The sequence below is a fragment of the Helianthus annuus genome, chromosome 9 (assembly GCF_002127325.2).
Source record: "Helianthus annuus cultivar XRQ/B chromosome 9, HanXRQr2.0-SUNRISE, whole genome shotgun sequence".
Taxonomy (NCBI): domain Eukaryota; kingdom Viridiplantae; phylum Streptophyta; class Magnoliopsida; order Asterales; family Asteraceae; genus Helianthus; species Helianthus annuus.
Genome location: NC_035441.2, coordinates 19,542,106 through 19,562,765, shown reverse-complemented (window position 1 = coordinate 19,562,765; position 20,660 = coordinate 19,542,106). Strand labels below are relative to the sequence as shown.

At 35.8% G+C, this 20,660-nt stretch overlaps 1 protein-coding gene and 1 non-coding gene across 2 annotated transcripts; one reads left to right on the top strand and one right to left on the bottom strand.

Annotated features, from left to right (window-relative positions):
* The first annotated feature begins 11,948 nt into the window (after positions 1–11,948).
* On the top strand, positions 11,949–15,661 carry LOC110877373 (SPX domain-containing protein 1). The gene is made up of 3 exons (XM_022125512.2): positions 11,949–13,345; positions 14,763–14,889; positions 14,995–15,661. The coding sequence occupies exons 1-3, from the start codon at positions 13,022–13,024 to the stop codon at positions 15,453–15,455; spliced, it is 912 nt and encodes a 303-aa protein (XP_021981204.1). The 5' UTR covers positions 11,949–13,021; the 3' UTR covers positions 15,456–15,661.
* Positions 15,662–16,878: 1,217 nt separating this feature from the next.
* Positions 16,879–16,952, bottom strand: TRNAN-GUU. The gene has a single exon. It is a non-coding gene; the product is annotated as a tRNA-Asn (tRNA).
* Between the last annotated feature and the right edge of the window lie 3,708 nt (positions 16,953–20,660).

The window sequence follows — 20,660 nt, the reverse complement described above, 5'->3', positions numbered from 1 at the left end:
AACTTTTGAGTTTTATAGGGTATGACTTGTACATTGTGCATTAATACTTGTATATTGGAATACCCATCACTAGTGATTCCACCCCTAGTCCATTTCTATCACTAGTGATGGAAATATGGTTGATGACATGGCATTTCCTGATTGGATAGTGGGAGTGATGGAATCCATCACTAGTGATTCCACCCCTAGTCCCCTTAACCTGCATAAAAACTCCACCACCACCATGTTCACAAACCACCGCCGCCACCACTGCATCTCCACCATGTTCAGAAACCACCACCATCTTCATCACGGTTCTGCAAGTGGTAGTGCTAGTATTGGTGCTTGTTTTCTCAGGCATTTCAAAACACCAGTTTCTGATAAGATTTAACTGACCCACCTCTTTAATTTATCCTAAAACCATTTTAAGAATCAAAAACCAAATTGAATTGATCCAAATTTGAAACAGAACACATGAACAATCACCAATTTGGAATAAAAACAATTGAATTGAAAAAAATATTACCTTTGGATGTCTGAATGAAGTTTTCATGGAGCATAAATTCTTCTTCACTCTGGTATCCCATCTTGAATTGGTTGCATGACTTATAAGTTATAATTAAATATATTGCAGTTTTTTGTTTGTCCAACAAGTTGGAGTTAGTTTTGTCAACATTGGAGGATGCAGTGAACGATGCACCAAAAGCAGCAGAATTTCTTGGGTGATCCATCAATAACAATCACAATTCACAACAAATTGAGCATAAATGAACACTGCAAAGTCAAAAAAAAAAATAATAAAAAATAAACACAACAAAATGATCAAAAGAAAACAGTGTATTTAATGAAAAAAGTAGAAAAAACAGAGGAATCAAACCTTTAAAAAGATGGTTTCTTCAGTTCCCCAGTCAATTTCATTCTTTTTACAAACATTAATTGCTACAGTTGCGTTAAGTGTATGCTTCTTGCTTGCTGATTTTAGTTACAACTATGATTCTTTCTTCTCGTGCGGGTCAGTCCCGAGCCGACTAGAAGAGCAGCGGTACCTTGTCTCTGTGGTGGTGTCGGTTGAGCTGTAGAGTAGAGAGAGACAGCAGAGGGTGGCAACATTGTATGGTTTACAACGGTGGTGGGTGAGGGTGGGGATGCAGTGGTGGCAGCGATGGTTTCTGATGATGATGAAGAAGTGGGTTTTTATTTATAAAATAAGTATTGTTTTAATTTAAAAGTAAAAGACTTAAATGCCCTCATGTGCAAGGCATGTGAGTTCATTTAACTGAAGTTTTTGACGTGATTAGTGCTAAAGGTTATAGGGTGTAATAAAACATGAATATAAAGGTTGGTTTTTGCCGATTTCATAGTGAAAGGTATAAAATGCAGTTTGAGGCAAACATAAAGGTTGTTTTCTGTAATTTTGTCTTTTTTTTCACCCAAACTAAACTCTAGTTACAGTCACATATAAATTATAACTAGGTTAGTTCCCCGTGTGTTACACGGGTTGAACAATTTAAACTATATAATAAATATTTCTTGTAAATGCAAGTCAAAAACGGAGACATTTATATATATTTGATAAATAATGAAACTAATAATAAAGTAAAAAAATCTCATACATGTGTACGGAGTCGTCTGTAAGAATTCATGTACCCTGTTTGAGCTCGAAAAAATATGTTCTTTCGTAATGTTTTAATATTATTATTTAATTTTAAAATAAAATGGGTATTGGGCTCAGTAAGAGCACGTTTGGTTATGTTTTTTGAAACAACTTGTACACTTATTGGGGTTTTGGAAAAGTCAGTATGGAGTGACTTATTGACTTATTGGTTTTTTCCTCTCACATACACCCATATTGTCAAACATCATTTTGTAGATTATGACTTTTCAAAAAGCCAATAAGTCAATAAATTTTTTTCAGAAAGCTTAGCCAAACATGCCCTAAAGCTAATGCCAACGGGTATTGGGCTCACTAAGAGCATGTTTGGTGTGCTATTTTAAAAAAAATTAACATAGATATCGGGTTTTTTTTTTATAAAAACACCTGCCCCTCGAAATCATAGACCCTGTGCGGTGGTCCTCCCCGCACACCCTTATCACCGCCCATGCATGTGTATACTCATTTAAGTAATCGATATACATTTGATGATATCCTATATTTTTTTCTATTCAATTAACATTTTTCTATTTAGTATTATTTGCAATTATTAACATTTTTCTAAATGTATATATAGAGTATGGATGTTACTGAATTTTTGAAGAATAATTTTTAATTTTGACATATATATTCAAACTTATAATTATATAATGTAGTCATGAATTTTAATAAAATCCAAAAAAGCGTGAAACCCTTTTCAAATTTCAATAAAAAAGTTATAATTATCAGATAAACATTTTTCTATTTAATATTATCTACAAATTAGAAGATAAATTATTATAAATTATAAAATAAATATGAAAGAAAGGCGGGAAAGCTCAAAAATAGGTACATCCAATGAATGACACGTGTCACACATTGGTTTACTTTATTATATGTATAGATTACTTTTAATAATGGCCTATATAGCTTTCTTCATATTATCTTAATTTTGATATTATTTTTTGTGAAGTTTAACAACTTTAAAAAAACAACTTTCTTGTCGATATTTAAAAGTCTGTAGCCAGCATTAGAAACTTAAATAAAATTATATATCTTGATGTAATGATTAAATTTTAAACATGATACACATGTGGATTTGGGTTAAATCGCTCATTCATGAAAGGAAGTGGGCCAAGATCCTAGATCCAAATGAAACACAAAGCCCAAAGGAGTTTTCCAATATTTTAAACCTAATCTTTGTTGCTCTAAATTCATGCCCAAGTTAAAACCCAATTTCCCTGGATTCATATATTTTTTTAAGGGATGTCAACGGGTATATATAAAAATAGTCTTATAATTTGTTACTAAATGGACTAACCAAACTTGAATCGGATATGTGTAGAAATCGAACATGATTATAATCGTGGCTTAAGGTCGAGACGCATGGAAAGATGAGTGTTGTGTATGGTCAGATATACCTTTGTGTATGACGAGTCTGATGTGTTTCCTCGATTCAACATATCATAAGTTCCTTGGGCAATCATGTCCCTTGACCATTGGTAATATCTGACCCTCATATCAATTAATATAGTTACCCAATTTGAGAACCTTTCGGGAATCACTCAACCAAAAGTGCTTTAATGCAAGTACACTAAACTTGTTGGTTGTTGGGGAATTTCCGGACGATCAGAGAGGCGTGTAATCACTCTCAGATCAAATTATTTCGGTGGTTCACCCGAATAATTCAATCGGATACAACTCTGATTTTTCAGAAAAATTGAACCGGTGTATGTTGTTTCTTGTGAAAAAGATGAACCAGTAGATTGTGGCCAAAAACTGTCTACGAAATTGGTTTTTTGGGGTTGTAACTGCCTCATGGCAGTTGCCTCTATTTTTCAGACAAAAATTAGCCAGGGGCTCTGCCCCTTGGACCCCGCCAGGGGCTGCCGCCCCTTAGACCCTGCTCCCAGGGGCGCTGCCCCCGGACCCCCGCCAAGGGGGCGCTGCCCTCTTGGAACCCCCGTAGAGTACGGGCTCCGCCCGTACACTTCGAATAATAATAACTCAAACAAGCGTGCACTCCCGCACCTCCTAACTTGCTTGATGTGTATTATTATTCGCTTTGATCACCAAGTCAATCCTCGATTACACTAAAATATCTAATATTGGTCGCATCTCATTCAAGATCAAGGCCTCTAAAATGCGTTGGTGTTTTGAGGGTGAGTATTCCTTGATACTCTTATGTTAAAAAGATATGTCGGATTTTCCTAAAGTGGTCATGTGGCCGTTTACAAATACTTACAGCCGTTACAAACGAGATACTTCTTAAGATATAATCCAAAATACAAATACAATTGTTATAGCCAAATATTTCACATGATGCGGTTTAAGCATACAAGTGGAAAATTTTTAATTTCGAAACCACCAATTTCAACCGAATGTAGCTAATTCCAACCACCTTTGCAAGCATTTAGGTACATATGTATAGCAACTTTTCATTGTGATTTGCGAGATCACTTATTCCAACAAACATTACCTCTGATTCGATCAAGACCACAATGTTTATAAGACCACCATTATATCCATTTTGGAATATGGTAAAATATGCATCATTAGACGGAAAGTTTGAGATCAAGACATTAAGAAAAATAGAGGCTATTATGACTATAGATAATGAATAATTGTGACGGAATTAGCGGCGAAAAGCCGCCACAAATATTTTATTATCTACATAATCCGAAAAAAACTATATCTCACCAAAAAAACCCCCCAAAAAACCTAAACACCCCCCCCCCCCCCCAAAAAAAAAAAAAAAAAAAATCCTAAACACCCACCACCACCTAAAAATCTAAATATAATTAGCTCTTTGTTCATTAAAACATGTAAGAAGATTATAATGAGAAAATAATTTTTAATAAGAGTTTTTATATGTAAGAGTTTTCTTGTTTTAATAAGAGTTTCTATATGTAAGAAGATTACCTATGAGTGTCAAGAACATTCCATTATCTTCCGGAATCTTGGCATAGCATATCCACAAAAGATCCGAATAGTCAAACCCAAATGGTCAAAAGATATATTCTTATTGTATACAAAGTTTTTGTACGTCAAAAGATATAAATTTTTATTATTGAAGGTTTAATAATTTCAATACCATTCTCATTAACATTGATTCCTATAAATACAAGAGGATCTCCACTATTTTTGGTAGGAGATATCCTTAACCAATACATATTTGTCTCTAAATATACAAGATATAAATCTAATCTATATTTACAAAATTGAGCTAATCTATTACACCCCGCAGTCGAAGCGAGAGGAGGCCGAATGCTTAGACTGGACCGAAAATCATCAAATAAGACTCGCGGAAGACCTTTTGTAAAAATGTCAGCTACTTGTTAGCGAGACGGGATATGAAGAATCCGCACATCACCACGTTGAACCAAGTCACGAACAAAATGAATATCCAACTCAATATGTTTGGTACGTTGATGCTGTACCGGGTTTCCTGATAAATAAACTACACTAATATTGTCACAATAAACCACATTGGCCTTCCGAAGGGGGCGATGTAATTCCAACAATAAATTCCAAATCCAACACAATTCGGCGACCACATTAGCAACACCCAGGTATTCTGTTTCCGCACTAGAGCGAGATACCACAGCCTGACGCTTAGATGACCAAGATAACAAATTAGAACCCAAATAAACGCAATAACCTGAAGTGGAGCGTCTAGTGTCCGGGCAACCAGCCCAATCAGCATCCGTGTATGCGCGTAAAGAAAGTTCACTGAAGGTGCCCAAAGTGAGACCAAACGAGTGAGTGCCCTGAAGATAGCGAATAATCCTTTTAAGAGAATTCCAGTGATCAACCCGAGGAGAGTGCATATGCATACAAACCTGCTGAACTGCATAGCTAATGTCGGGTCTGGTGAAGGTAAGATACTGAAGCACACCAGCCAGACTACGATATAACGTAGGGTTCTCAAACAGGTCACTAGAAGAAGCACTAAGTTTGGATTTGGTGTCCACGGGAGTAGCAACAGACTTGTAAGACGACATACCTGCCCGATTAATAATATCCAATGCATATGATTGTTGCGATAAAAACATAGTATTTTGTTGTCGTGTTACATTAATCCCCAAAAATGACTCAACTGTCCAAGATCTTTCGTATCGAACTCAGCAGCTAGTTGATGAATGAGAGTAGCCCGTAGTATATCATGAGAAGTTGTAAGGATAATATCATCAACATAAATAAGTAGATAAGCCATGTCAGAACCCTGATGATATAGAAATAACGAATTATCACACTTACTTTGCTGAAAACCAATGGACAAAACAAAATCCGTGAACCGCTGGTACCATGCACGCGGTGCCTGTTTTAACCCGTATAAAGATCGCTTTAGTAAACAAACATGATCCTGATACTGACGATGTCGAAATCCCATGGGTTGATACATGTAGACAGTTTCGCTGATATTTCCATGTAGAAAAGCATTAGTTACATCCAACTGATGTATGGGCCATGACTGAGATAAAGCGACTGTCAAGACAGTGCGAATGGTGGTTGGCTTAACAACCGGACTAAACGTCTCCCCACAATCAATACCCACCTGCTGACTACTACCATCATAGACTAACCGAGCTTTATATCGCTCCAGTGTACCATCAGAACGATACTTATGTCTAAACAACCACATGCTACGTATGACATTCATGTCTTTGGTGCGAGGGACTAATTCCCATGTCTTATTTTTAATAAGTGCATTGAACTCAGTAGTCATGGCGTTGTACCAATCCGGTTTGGACAGGGCTTCGGTAGGGTTTTTTTGGTATAGGAGTGACAAGAGAAGCGTTAAGATTAAAAGGTTGTTTGGGCTTAGAGATCCCGTCCATAGATTGAGTGCGTATGGTACGGCCGGTTGAGGTTTGGTTTGGTACGATTGGAGGAGGGGGAGGGGGTGCCTATGTGGAGTGAGATTTGGGCCGGCGAGAGTATGTATGATTAATGGGTGGTTTAGGAGGGTGGTTATTGGGCTCGGGTGGGGGTGGGTGGGTCGGTGGGGAGGGGGTATGAGTAAGTGGGTTTGGAGGAGATAAAGGGGAAGTTGGGGAAGAAATTTGGGCCGAGTTGTGTGGTGTAGGGGAAGGGGTAACATGGGTCCAGAAGAAAGGATGTAGAGGAGTGGATAGAAAATCATATGAAGTTAGGGACTTTTGTAGAGAAGTAGAAAAAGGGAATGTTGTTTCATCAAATATGACATGACGATTTATAATAATTTTGTTGGTGGCGATATCGAGACATTTATATCCACGATGATTAGGGGGATATCCGAGAAAACCACAAGGCATGGACCGATGTTCAGGTTTACTGATAGTGGTGTGAGGAATTAAGGGATAACATAAGCAACCAAAAACACGAAGATGGGTATACGAGGATTGGGTGAGGTAGAGAGATTGAGTGGGGGACTTGTAGTTGAGAAGTTTGCTAGGAAGGATATTAAGGAGATAAGTGGCGACATCAAGAGCGTGATGCCAATAGATGTTAGGCATAGAGGATTGAGCGAGAAGTGTTCGAATAATGTTGTTAATGGTTCGAATTTTTCGCTCGGCTTTACCGTTTTGGGACGATGTATGTGGGCAGGAAAATCAGGATTTCATGCCATGAGTGTTACAAATTTGATCAAATTGAGCATTTACATATTCTTTGCCATTACCGCATTGAAATTGTTTGATTTTACGCTCAAATTGAGTTTTAATGTAGGTGGAGAAGTTTTGGAAGGTTGAAAAGGCTTGTGATTTGTGACTAAGAGGAAAGGTCCATAAAAATTAGTGAAATCATCTAGAAATAAAATGTAATAACGATGACCACCACTACTAAGTATTGGGGAGGTTCATAAATCACTATGTTAATATCAAATGGTAAAGAGGTAGAATTAATAGAATCAATAAACAGAAGTCGAACATGTTTACCAAAAACACAAGATTGACATAGTTAGTTTTTGAGTTATTACAATTAATAAAACTTGAACTTTTAAGAGAATGCAATAAATTTGTGCCAGGGTGGCCAAGGCGTTGATGCCAAAATCTTGAGAGACAGCAGTAAAGGTAGATGGTGAGGTGAACTTTGAGACTTGTGTAGGATCCAATGTGTAGAGGTCACTAGAACTATTGCATCGTAGGATAGGAGTCCTGGTCTTGAGATCCTTTACAATAAAACAGAAAGGGTCAAATTCTATGGAAACATGATTATCTTTAGTGAAACGACGGACAGAAAAAAGGTTTTTGATTAAAGATGGTGCATAAAGGACATTAGTTAATTTGAAAGGTGGGAAGGGTGGTGGTAAGGTTTGGTTTCCCTGTCCAAGAACGAGTATGGTTTTGCCATTACCGACTACAATCTTACGAGACATGCAATTATTAAATAAAGACGGAAAATTAGTAGAAGTCATATGATTTGACGCACCTGTGTCCATTGTCCAATTTTGATCCGGCGGATGAAGTGCCATGTGATAAAGAGCCTGAGTCAGATCCGTGGGAGTGTATCCATCTGAAGACGAGGCTTGACTGGCTGTATAATTCTGAGCTGGCCTAGAGCCCAACACACCTGGTCCTGCATTATTTGGTTTTGGAGCACTGGGATATGGGCATGGAGGAACCATCCAAGGAGCCCAAGACTGATGTTGTGGGCCGGCCCAATTGGAGGCAGAAACATAATTCCATGGGTTCCGTGGAGATGAAGTATTGTTACCCGATGGATTCCTTGGAGATTGATTCCAGCCGCTACTCGAGTAGCCCCATCCGTCGCCGCCATTCCGTCCAGCAGGGTGACCGGTGGGGTTCCATCCACCGCGACCCTGAGAAGATCCTCAGCCCCTTCCGCGACCTCTACCATGGCCGCGACCACGGCCGCGTTCCGAATCAGACCGATTTTCCGGTTGCCGTGCATCTGAATGTTTGTAGGAGGAGTTGTGATCAGTGGATGTGGTTAGAGCCGTGCCGGCTAGGTGAGCAGCTTGTTTCACCTTATTTAATTTTCGGGTCTCTGCCATACATAATTGAGACCTGGTTTCATAGAAGGTAAGCAGAGGTTTGGTTTGCTGAATTATGAGAGCAACACTTTCATAATGTTCGTTGAGTCCAGTTAGAATCTGTAATACGAGCTGTTCATCAGTAATCGGAGATCCAATGTTTGTGAGCTGATCGTAAATTACCTTCATGGCCTGACAGTAGGCGGTCATGGATGAGAACTGATATAGGCGAGTACTGGCGAATCGGTTATTTAAGTCGATTGTTCGAGAAGCTTTATTGTCTTGGAACAAATTTGCGAGTGCGGTCTAGGCGTCATAAGCAGTTGTGTTTGGTTTCAGAATGGTGTGTAGGAGATCAGAAGAAATTGTACCGTAAATCCATTGCAGAACTATCGAACCCAACCGTTCCCAGGTTTCAGCCGGTGCTTGTTCTTTGTCTTTGTCTTTGTCCGATGACGAAGTAGCAGGCGTTTCACGGGGCTGGAGGTGATCATACACTTGAAATGATTTACACTGGATTTTGAACAGTTCCGACCACGTTGTGTAATGGCCGGTTTCAATATCTAGGGTGACGGGAATAAGGGTACGTATATTAGAAACGGTGACAACGGGGTGAAGTTGGGAAGCCATTGGTGTGAAGATAAAAAAGATAGAGGGAATCGTATGAAGCTTAAAGAAACAGGGGAGATCGGATGAAGGTTGGGATCGAGAAAGAAGAAAAGAAACAGGTTAGGGGATCAGAACTTGAGCTTTGATACCATGAAGGTTTAATAATTTCGATACCATTCTTATTAACATCGATCCCTATAAATACAAGAGGATCTCCACTATTTTTGGTAGGAGATATCCTTAACCAATACATATTTATCTCTAAATATACAAGATATAAATCTAATCTATATTTACAAAATTGAGCTAATCTATTAATTATATTATTATTTTAAGAGTAACTTACAAAAAAAAAATGCCCTTTATGTTTACGTCATATTGCAAAGTATGTCCTTTGTCTTTAAAACTGACAGGAATCATACTTAATATTTGCAAAATCTTACATGGTATGTCCTTTAACCCTAACTTAATTTTGATTGTTAAATTTGACCAAGTGGACCCTACATGAGGGTATTTTGGTCATTTTACCCTAAATACCAAAATATAAAAATCACACAACATCCCCACACCTCTAACTACCAGACCGCTACCACCCGACCACAACCCACCTTCCAATCAGATTTCAAATTTAATTGAAAAGATTCCCTAGCGACCGACAATCTCCTCATCAAGATCACCTGCACAAGCAACTAACCACTGATCCGACATCGTCACTCAAATCACAATTTCTCCAAATGGAAATTAGGGTTTAGCAAGATGGCGGGAAAATTTGATGCAGAAGTGAAGAAAGGCAATAGAGGAAAACCGAAGGCTTCAAAGGTTGTTTCAAGATCTTCAAAGGTCGATCTTCAATTTCTTGTTGGTAGAATCCCTAGGTTTTAAAGGGCGGGCAATTTGCTCAACCTGTTGGCACCGGAGCTCTGTTATACATGTCTGCAGTTCTTGAGTATCTTGCCGCTGAGGTGTTGTACTTGGTTGGAAAAGATCAACAAGATGAATAAAATCATCTCCTCATCAAGATCAGCAAATCTCCATCGCCATTTTTATGACCACCGCCATGCTTCTTTTACAGATCTAAGGCTTCTCCATTACCGCCACTTTCTTCATGAAACCTCAGATCTGAAGGTTTCTTAGATAACTTGGTTTGAGCTTCAATGATGATGGTGGTCAGCGACTTTCAGGTTGTGAGTGGATTTCTCTGGCGGTGGCGGGCTGTGATGTTGCAGGAAGTGGTGGTGCAAGATGAAGATGATAAATTAGGGGGAAGGTTGTGAAAAAGGGGTTAGGTTGTTTTAGGATTATTTATTTAGGTATTTAGGGTAAAATGACCAAAATACCCTCATGTGAGGTCCACTTGGTCGAATTTAACTATCAAAATTAACTAAATTAGGGCTAAAGGACATAACGTGTAAGATTTTGCAACATTAAGTATGATTCCGTCAGTTTAAAAGACAAAAGACATACTTTGCAATATGGTGTAAACATAAAAGACTTTTTTTTTTTTTTTGTAATTTACTCTTATTTTAATATGTAAGTTATAAACAAACATAGTTCCTATTCAAGATTTAGAGCATTCAACATGGTTCCTATTTTTATCATTCTAATTTTAACTAGAGATCAGAGTGTAAGCAAAGATAACGAAATTTGTAAATATATATATGACTCAGGTATAACAAGATTTGTAAATATATATATAACTCGGGTAAATTACACTTTCCGTTTTTTTTATGTTTGTATCAGATTGCAATAGATACCCTTTAACTTCAATAATTATAGTCACAATCCTTTATTTGTAAAACTCATTACACTCTACATCCTTTAGCACTAACAAGGTTAACTTTTTCAGTTAAGTATGACATGTGCCTTGCACGTGAGGTAGTTTAGTAATTTTACCTATTATATTAAAAAAATGTATATATACAAAACATAACCTAAAGTCTCTCTCTCAACATCCCCCCCCTCCCCCCTCTCTCTCTCTCTCTGCACTCCTCCTCCACCTAAACGCCTCACCAGTCACTACCACCACTCCGGCCACCACTTAAACGATCTCTACCTTGGATCGGAGATGGTCATATATAGCAAAGCATATTCATAAAAAGATACGAATATATTATATAGTCAAACCAAAACTGTCAAAAGATATATTCTATGGTAGCCAAAGCTTTTCTTTCTAAGTAAAAAAGAGAGATTCTTATTATCTCATTTTCCACATATAAACATACATGTTCCTTTGAAAAATTAGAATAAAACTTTATTTGTACCATAATATATTCATACATGATCATTTAAACAATCACAGATATCAATCATTGAATATATTTCATCTTTATCAGTTGAGAACAAAGGGTTAGTAACGAAAAGTGCTTATCTATGAATGGTTGTGGTTTTAGTGTTATTCTAATACATTAGTGCAAGTTTAAACGTAGGTCTAAAAATTGTGTGAGTTACACGTTCTAAAAGATATATTGAGTATATGATAGCTTCAACAAAAACTCAATTTAAATCAAGCTTAAACTTACTTAAGTTGAGATCAAGTAAATAAATATATCTAATAAAATTTTACTCATAGCAGAAGATATTGATAAGGTGGAATGAGTGAAAACATTTACTCAATGCCAGACAATATAGAGGTTGCCTCCACTAAGATCTCCGGCTTCAAAAACTTTTATTTTACGTGTATTGTATGTATTCTAGTTTTCATAAAACATAAAAAAGTTTAGTGTCCTTTCTTGTATAAGTTGAGAGTGTTTCTATCATTTGAGAGAATACAGTTTGAGAGAATACAAAGCATCCAAAAATGCATCTCTACAAGTAAGAATCGCACTTTCATGTTATAGTCGCTTGAAAAGATAAAAACCGTCAAATTAAATATGTTATATGTTTTTTTAAAACAGCTTAACCGGTTAAAAGTTTTCATTTTCTTAATTACTAATTACTCATGTAAGAGACTCATGGTGCTACTAAACCAACATTCAAAAAATATAAAGGCGGCTTAGAGTGTTGCGAAAGATGTACAATGAGGTTTTTTCAACGTTTGTAAATAGATTATCAATTCATGATGATAATCTTATTATTTTCTTTTGTATTGTTGTGTGTGTTAGTGAAGATGGACATGTTTGTTAATAGAGTTATCAATTCATGATGATAACCTTATTATTTTCTTTTGTATTGTTGTGTGTATTTTTTTATATTCAACAAAATATAAACTCTATTCAATTTAATCCGAGAACTACCACACTTGAAAGGAATTAAACCAAAGATATTCTCGTACAACCAAAAGAATATCCCCCTTTCGTCCCTCCGCATATGCTTCCCCTCTTGATATCATTTTACACCCACCACTTTCCCCTTCATAAAACCTCAACTTCACTCACACACCCATTTCATCAAACCCCAAATTATTCATACCATCTCATCAAATTCCCCCCAAAAAAACGTCAAGAAATTCAAGAAAATCATACCCATTTCATCAAATCACCAAAAAACTTCAAGAAATCAAGAAAACTTCCATACCCATCTCACTAAATACCAAAAAAACTTCAAGAAATCAAGAAAAGATTCATACCCATCTCTTCAAATCCTCAAAAACCTTCAAGAAATCAACAAAGTTTCATACTTTCTTCAAGATATCAAGAAAATATTCATACCCACCTCATCCATTCCCCAAAAAACTTCAAGAAATCAAGAAAAGATTCAAACTTCTTCAAAAATCAAGAAAAAGATTCATACCCATCTCATCAAACCACACAAAAGCTTCAAGAAATCAAGAAAATTTTCAAACTTTCTTCAAGAAACCAAGAAAAGATTCATACCCAGTTGAAAAAGGCATGAAATTTGGCAAGAGTTTGAGCAACCAGATCGAACAAACCTTGCCGGAGTGGAGAGATAAGTTTTTATCTTATAAAGAACTCAAGAAACGGTTGAAACTAATCAACCCACAAGAAAAATCCGGTGATGTTTGCAACAGGGAGGCTAAAAGACCAAGATTGACCGGCGCCGGCGCCGGTGCCGGTGCCGGAGATGGGACGTTGGTTGACGGCGGAGGAATGTCTAAAGAGGAGGTTGATTTTGTTGAGTTGTTGGAGAAAGAGATTGAGAAGTTTAACTTGTTCTTTGTTGAGAAAGAAGAAGAGTATATCATCAAATTGAAGGTAAATTTCTTGATTTTAGTTTTTAGTAATTTTGGTTAAAAATGTACTTGTTGCATCTTTTAACTGCTTTGCTTTATGGTATTGTACTTTTGGTTAAACTGTACATGTTTTTATGCATTGGGTACAGCATGTTTATGCATGATCTTAGAAAGTGATGTGAGATGAGAATCTTCTTTTGTGAGGATGTAAGGATAGATTCTTTTTAGTGGATGTCCCTTGCTTGCAAAGATTCTTTATTTCTTGTACCACAAGAAATATTCCATACAACTTTTACTTTTGATTGGTATAGGTAGAATATGTGACCCAAGAATATTGTTAGGATTGATTATACAAAAAGAAATGCTTTTAGTTATTTAGTTGTAAGAACAAATAAATATATCAATAGTTTTAAAATGTGACCCAAGAATATTGTTAGGATTGATCATACAAAAAAAAATGCTTTTAGTTATTTAGTTGTAAGAACAAATAAATATATCAATAGTTTTAAATAATTAATCTAGTGCTATTTGGAATATTTAACTGAGTTTCTAGTGCAATAAAAGAGTCCAAAATTGGTTTAGGGTTGTGATATTTACGCCTTATTAAGAAACATCCTTGAATTCACACGTGACGAATTGGATTTTCTGTAGATCTGCATCTTATAACAAATCGCTACATGTCCGTGTGTGCATGTCCACGCACACATGTATTTGGTATCCTTGTAGATATGTTTTTATTTGACTGTGTGTCTATACGACGTGTAACAAACATAATTTTAAATTCGTGGTTTTATTTGGCTCCTAACTTTATAAAAGAATCTAGCGGGAATAACTACGATAAAGCGTGTGTTAAAACTCATTATTTCAAAAAACAAAAAGAAGATAGACGGTCCGGTTCTCTTGGAATATTTGGATGAGCTTCCTTAGCTTTATAAAAGAACATAGTGGACATAAGGCTATGGGGTATGGTGGGCGTGGGTTTGGGGGCATGAGTTGACATGTGGAAAACAAACTCAAACCCACGCCCATGGGGTATGGTGGGGCTTGAGTTGGGGGCGTGAGTTTGGTTTGGCCATTGAGAGCCCGCCATGTCACCTTGCTAGCCCGTCCCACGCCCGGCTTCAAATCCAAGCCCCAAGGGCCACGCCCAAACCCACGCCCCAACCCAAACCCCCAGGGTGGTGGCTTGGGCGTTTTCAGCCAACCTACGCCCCAACCCAAGCCCCATACCCCATAGCCTAGCCTGAGTAGGGAATAGTATTTCTTTAAAAAAGTTACCTAGTATTCTTGTCACTTTTTGACCATTGGTCCTATGAAAAAAAAGTGATTTGAATGATTTGACCATATTAGAATTTGATTAACTTAATCTTTGTTAAAGTGTCACATGTCATATGAGTCTTATGGGATATCTACTCATCATAGAGTTGTGAATTGTGAAGGAACTGCAAGACAATGTGGCAAAGGCGAAGGATTCGACCGAAGAGATGATAAAGATACGAAAAGAAATGGTCGATTTCCATGGAGAAATGGTTTTGTTGGAAAATTATAGCGCGCTTAACTACACTGGTAACTAACTAGTCATTGATAAAGTCAAGTGAATTTTGAGAAACAAGATTTTTGGTTATTTGGTTTTTGATATTAACTACATGATCATTTGATTTAATCAAACAGGAATAGTAAAGATTTTGAAGAAATACGATAAGAGGACCGGAGCGGTTCTTCGTTTACCCTACATTCAAAAAGTCCTACAACAACCATTCTTCACCACCGACTTGGTTTACAAGCTCGTGAAAGAGTGTGAGGCGTTGCTAGACCGTCTCTTCCCTCTGACCGAACCTTCAGTAGATGAAGTTTGTGGCAATGGTGGTGCTAACACCAGTGCCACCATGTTGGCCCCCAGCACATCAAACTGTGGTGAGACAACCACAGGAGTTGTGGGGGCCAAAGAATTTGTTGAGCTCGAGTTCATGAAGAGCTTATACACAAAAAGCACCATTTCCGCCCTACAGGTTTTGAAAGAAATAAGAAGCCGAAGCTCCACGGTTAGCGTGTTTTCATTGCCGCCAATGCAAGTAAACATATTGGAGGAAACTTGGAACAAGTTTCCGGTGCTTGAACAATTAGCAAAATAGGAAGGGGAAGTGATATTATTTTGTGTACTTTTTGGTTTTTATGGTTGTAACTTGTATTCGATATTAACTACTATTGTAAAATACATAGATATGAAGCTTTAAGTATAAACCATACGAATATTCCTCAGCTTGGTTATAATCGAGTTGTTGGGTTAGGTCTTTTTTTAAACATAAGATAAAATCAACATATGAATTTCTTATTTTTAGTATATTTGTAATGTTACTCATTTACGAAATAATTTATTTGAAAAGCATGTAACAAAACATTATATTATTGTATTCTCCATTTGTATATTGTTAGCAACACATTTTACAATAAAAGAAAACCAGAAATGCAAAGAAAGTATAACAAGGCCTTGTATGAGAAAACAAAACAAAATCATCCATAAGTTTTGGTACTTGTGTTAATTGCGTGTTTCGTCCTTAAGTTTTGGAAGATTCTTTTTATATGGAAACTTGTTTTTATCACAAGTTCTATAGTTGGACAATATGTTAATTACCGCTCATATAAGAGGGTACTATAGTCTTGTTACCCTCGTTTCATAGATAAAGTTAAAGTTAGGATAAACCAATCTTCGTACCCTAGCTTTGTTAAGAAAGTTAAAGTTGATATGAGAGATTTTAGTTCGAATGTCATTGTCGGTTACGAGTTGACGGGTTTCACTAACTCAAGTTCGAAAGAGAACGGAGTTAGAAGTTGGTGTGTCCAGGGGCGCAGCTCTTAAGGGCCGGGGTCCCCCCGAACTTTTCATTCAGTAGTGTAATGTGGTTTTCGTATAGAAATTTTTGGGTATATATGTTTTTGACCTCCTGGTTCTATAGAAATTTTTTGGTATATACGTTTTCGACCCTCCGTCAGAAATCTCAAGGTTAGCACTGGGTGTGTCAAATAATGATTCATTTGATAGCACATCAAAGATTCAAATCTGCTTAACATTATCATACTTAAGAAAAGAAAGTTAAAGGAGTTAGGTAAGAAGAGACATCACCAACATGGCAACATCCAAACATTTGGTAATAAACATGAAGTAAAAGAATTGGTCAAAATCATTCCATTGAAACTAGAAGGGAGTTGAACATTGTTAAAGAGTATAAAGTAAATGTTAAGAGATATGTACATGTTCTAAATGAGTTGGACTACTCGAAATTGAGTTACTAAAAGCTTAAAATGGGCCGAATTTAAACGAGCTCGAACCGTTCTTGAGCCTAATAATAACCAACTTTAATAGAAGAGTCTGAGCTTTAGATACCGATCTCGGCTAAACTCGGAAGCAGCTTTGTTATTTATATAAACATACTAGTTTTTTTAATATAATAAACATATATTACATAAAATAACAAAAGAATAAATAGCTAAAAGCAAAAAACGAGATAACGTTGGGTAATGACAGAAAAAAATGATGTAAATGAAAAGCTAAAAAACCGCTAGAAGGAGGGCTTGAACCTCCGACCTTGTGGTTAACAGCCACACGCTCTAACCAACTGAGCTATTCCAGCTTGTGTCTACTTTTTATTAATTAAATACTTAATATAGAAATAAATATTATAATGTACTTTTTTCGTCCGCTCCCATCACTAAAGACAATCAACAAATAGAACAGGAAATGAGAGTGAAATTTGTGACCGTATATAGTTTCATACTACTATCATATGTGATATAGGGAGGGTAATCATTTAATAATGAACTCGAACACAAGCTTTTTTTAACTCAGACATGCTATAACTTAGACATACTTAACATCGTGTAACTCATACATGACCTATTTAAGACTATTTTTCAATACTCACTGAATATTTATAATGATCACACAATACACATACACACATAACCTAGTTTCTACACAAGAGATCATGCTATATACAATGTTCTTCATGATCATTGTACAAACTTATCACCGTAAGATCTAGAGAGTTTGTTAGAAAGATTTAAAACCCGTTGGGATATCTATGGACCGAATATCATACTTCCTTGATTTGTTCTCCATGATATTTATTAGTTTTGGCTTTAAAATTTTCTGCGAGATTATGAGATGGTTGTCAGATCTCATAATCGAACTTTTTGTGTTGACCCACATATGATCTTTAATTTTAATTGAAGTGATTAATTTTTGTATTAGTTATCACACCAAAAAATATTACCGTTGATTGATTGAGATATCGTTACTTCTTAGTGTATCATAGGCTCACGATTCATTTGGTTGACTTGGAGGGTTAGTGTGATCTACACTTGGAATAATCTTGTGAACTTTCCACAATGTCATTGTGACATGCATTACACATATTTTGCACTTAGAGTACTTATCAACTTAATGGATCTCCCAAGCTGATCAACTTTTTACATACTCAACCATCCTACTAAGTATAAAAGTAAACCGACACATTGTAGTACTATTTTTACGTACTCAACCAGCCCACTAAGTATAAAAGTAAACCGACACATGGTACTACTATAAAAAAATATTTTATAACTAAATTAATGAAATTACATAGAGATAGAAGGTAAACGGACAACAAGCTGCGCCGCTACCTTTTTTGAATAGCAAAACTAAATCTACACAAATTTCTTCTAGAAGGCTAGGTAAGAGTTAAGTCTGATAATAGAAACTTGTCATACAAAGATAGAACACATGAAAACAAAATGATATGCCTCACTTTGTCGATTTATCAATTTCAGCCCATTAAGTACCATGACTCGTATGGCCGACTCAGGACGTGTGTTTGGTTTGAACAATGATTATATAACGCGGTAGAGTTTGATGTAAGAAACGGTCGTCGAGTCTATTAAAAAGGATGAGCGTCTAATCTTTGACACGGAAAAGGAAACTATGTGGATAGGAGAGTTCATGAAGAGTCTCAAGGTGGTTGTTAATATTTCCAATCCTATAAACATGTATTTTGATAATTTTGGTAAGGTTTTACAAGTAAAATAATCTAGATCACATCATACCATGAAACGTATGCTTAAAAGATATCACACAATATGAATGATCATCAAGAGATGTTAAGAGAAGATAATTAAGATACCAACATATGAAAAGTTGTTTGAGTCCATTAGGAAGAGTCATTATCGATTGGGCTTGGGCTTGATCTGTTAGACTTAATGTTCTTTAATTTATTTTGTAGTTATAGCAATATAAATATATTTAAAATAAATTTTCATTGTATCCATTGTTCGTGTTTTCATATAATAAACAATAAACAAACCGAAATAAAAACCTAACAGTTTGGTTTTCGGATTTTCAATAACTGAAAATTTCGGTTCATACATCGGATAACCAATCTAAATAACCAAAAAAACGATAGGTCATAATAGGCACATTTCATATTTTATTATGTTTATGCCTAACTTAATGCAATAATGTTTTATAAATATTGCATGATTTGATGTAGTAAACACTTTTTCATTTGGATTATGACTAAGGTAGTGTTGCATAGTGCATACTGCATACACGCAGTGGCGGCTTTGATGGTGTGCAGGGAGGACCTTCACACAAGGCTCGTGATTTTAAGGGGCATGCGATTTAAAAAAATCCGATATAGGCCCATACCAATTCCAATACAGGCTCATTTACAAATATTTTTTTATGGTTTAGAATTTAGTCCACTTGGCTTTAGGTTTATTGAGCCCAATACTAGTTTAATATTTTTTTAATGATAATAAAACATTATGAAAGAGCACATTTTTTCAAGCTTGAACAGGCTACGTGAATTCTTAGAGACGTCAGTATTACGTATTACGTATTAGGTATTTGTATGCATATCAAATAATTTTTTATATTTTCTTTTACTTACCTAGGAATCATATAATGATACAAATCCAACCCTACATAGGATAATACATTGTATGTCAGCTTCTAATTTTATGAGTTGGCTGATCGATTACTTCACGGCTTTAAACCACATGACAATTAAACCATACCAATACCCCTTTGTTGTTGGTTTCTTACCCTTTCAGTCCCTCAAAAACATTTAGTAACAATTTAACCCCCAAAAGAAATCAAGCTAATGCGGACGCCATATTCTAATTAACGTTCTTGTAGGGCTTTAAATGGACTGAACGTACAACAAACTGTTCGGCAAGAAGTTTGTTTGTGTACGTTCGTTTAATAGATAAAGGAACACGAATAATGAATCTCATTCGTTTAGGAAGGAACAAACATGAATAGAGGGAGCATCAGTTCATTTATGCTTGTGAATGTTCGGTAACATGTTTGTTTATATATGTGCGTGTTCGATAGTTCATTAGATTTTTTTTATTTGAAAACTTCAAAAATCCCACTAATAAAATATTAAATAGATAATAGTGTATTGTATTTTTATTAAGACTATTTAATATAAAAAGTAAGGTTCGTATATTATGGGTTAATCTACGTAATTCAATATAAGCTCGTTTGTGTTCTTGAATGCTTGTTTATGTTCATTCGTATTTATGAACGTTTGTTTGTGCTCATTTATGTTCATGAACGTTCATTGCCTAAAATTAACGAACGAACATGAACACGTTCATTTCCTTATCTAATGAACACAAACATATAATCGCGTTCGGTAATTGTTCATGAACAGTTCGTGAACACATTTATTTTTCTTAATGAACGAACACAAACAAGGCCTTGTTTATATTCTTTCAGTTCGCTTCCAGCCCTGCATCCTTGTCCATACTCGTTCTCACATGTAGCCCACTTGTTTTAAATCTGATATAATAAAAATGCTTTTGTACATTGGGTGGGGTTATTGTAAAAAGAGAGGTTTTTTGTGAGAAGTGTTTTAAACCCTTTGATCTTATAGTTAATGACTTAATGATTGAGATCAAAAAGGGCTTAAAATGTAAATTATGTTTTAATTTTTTGACTAATTTGACTAGATAGGGTAATAGTGTTTTTTTTGTTTAAATAAAGAAATAACCAGTAACCTCCATACACATGCAAGTTTCCTTCGTCTTTTTTAAACGTCAATAACTTTTATACGTAACTGTTTTTTTTAATTAACACCATAATAAAGAGCATTTTTTTATCTTTAATATGACTACCCTACTGATGTACTTATATAGAGAAAAAATTACGTTTCAATCGGATGTTTTAGTCTATGGTATTTTGTCTATGTTCATACAATGATGTTTTAATTATATTGTGATTCAAAGCGACATGGATCAAAATTCAAAGTTCAGATTGTTTTATAAATGCAATCAACGAACCTCCTTCGTCATTG

Coding starts and splice junctions, on each gene's coding strand:
- LOC110877373 (XM_022125512.2), top strand. CDS start 13,022: ATGAAATTTGGCAAGAGTTTGAGCAACCAGATCGAACAAACCTTGCCG. Junction 13,346..14,762: donor AGTATATCATCAAATTGAAG/GTAAATTTCTTG, acceptor TGAATTGTGAAG/GAACTGCAAGACAATGTGGC. Junction 14,890..14,994: donor TAGCGCGCTTAACTACACTG/GTAACTAACTAG, acceptor TTAATCAAACAG/GAATAGTAAAGATTTTGAAG.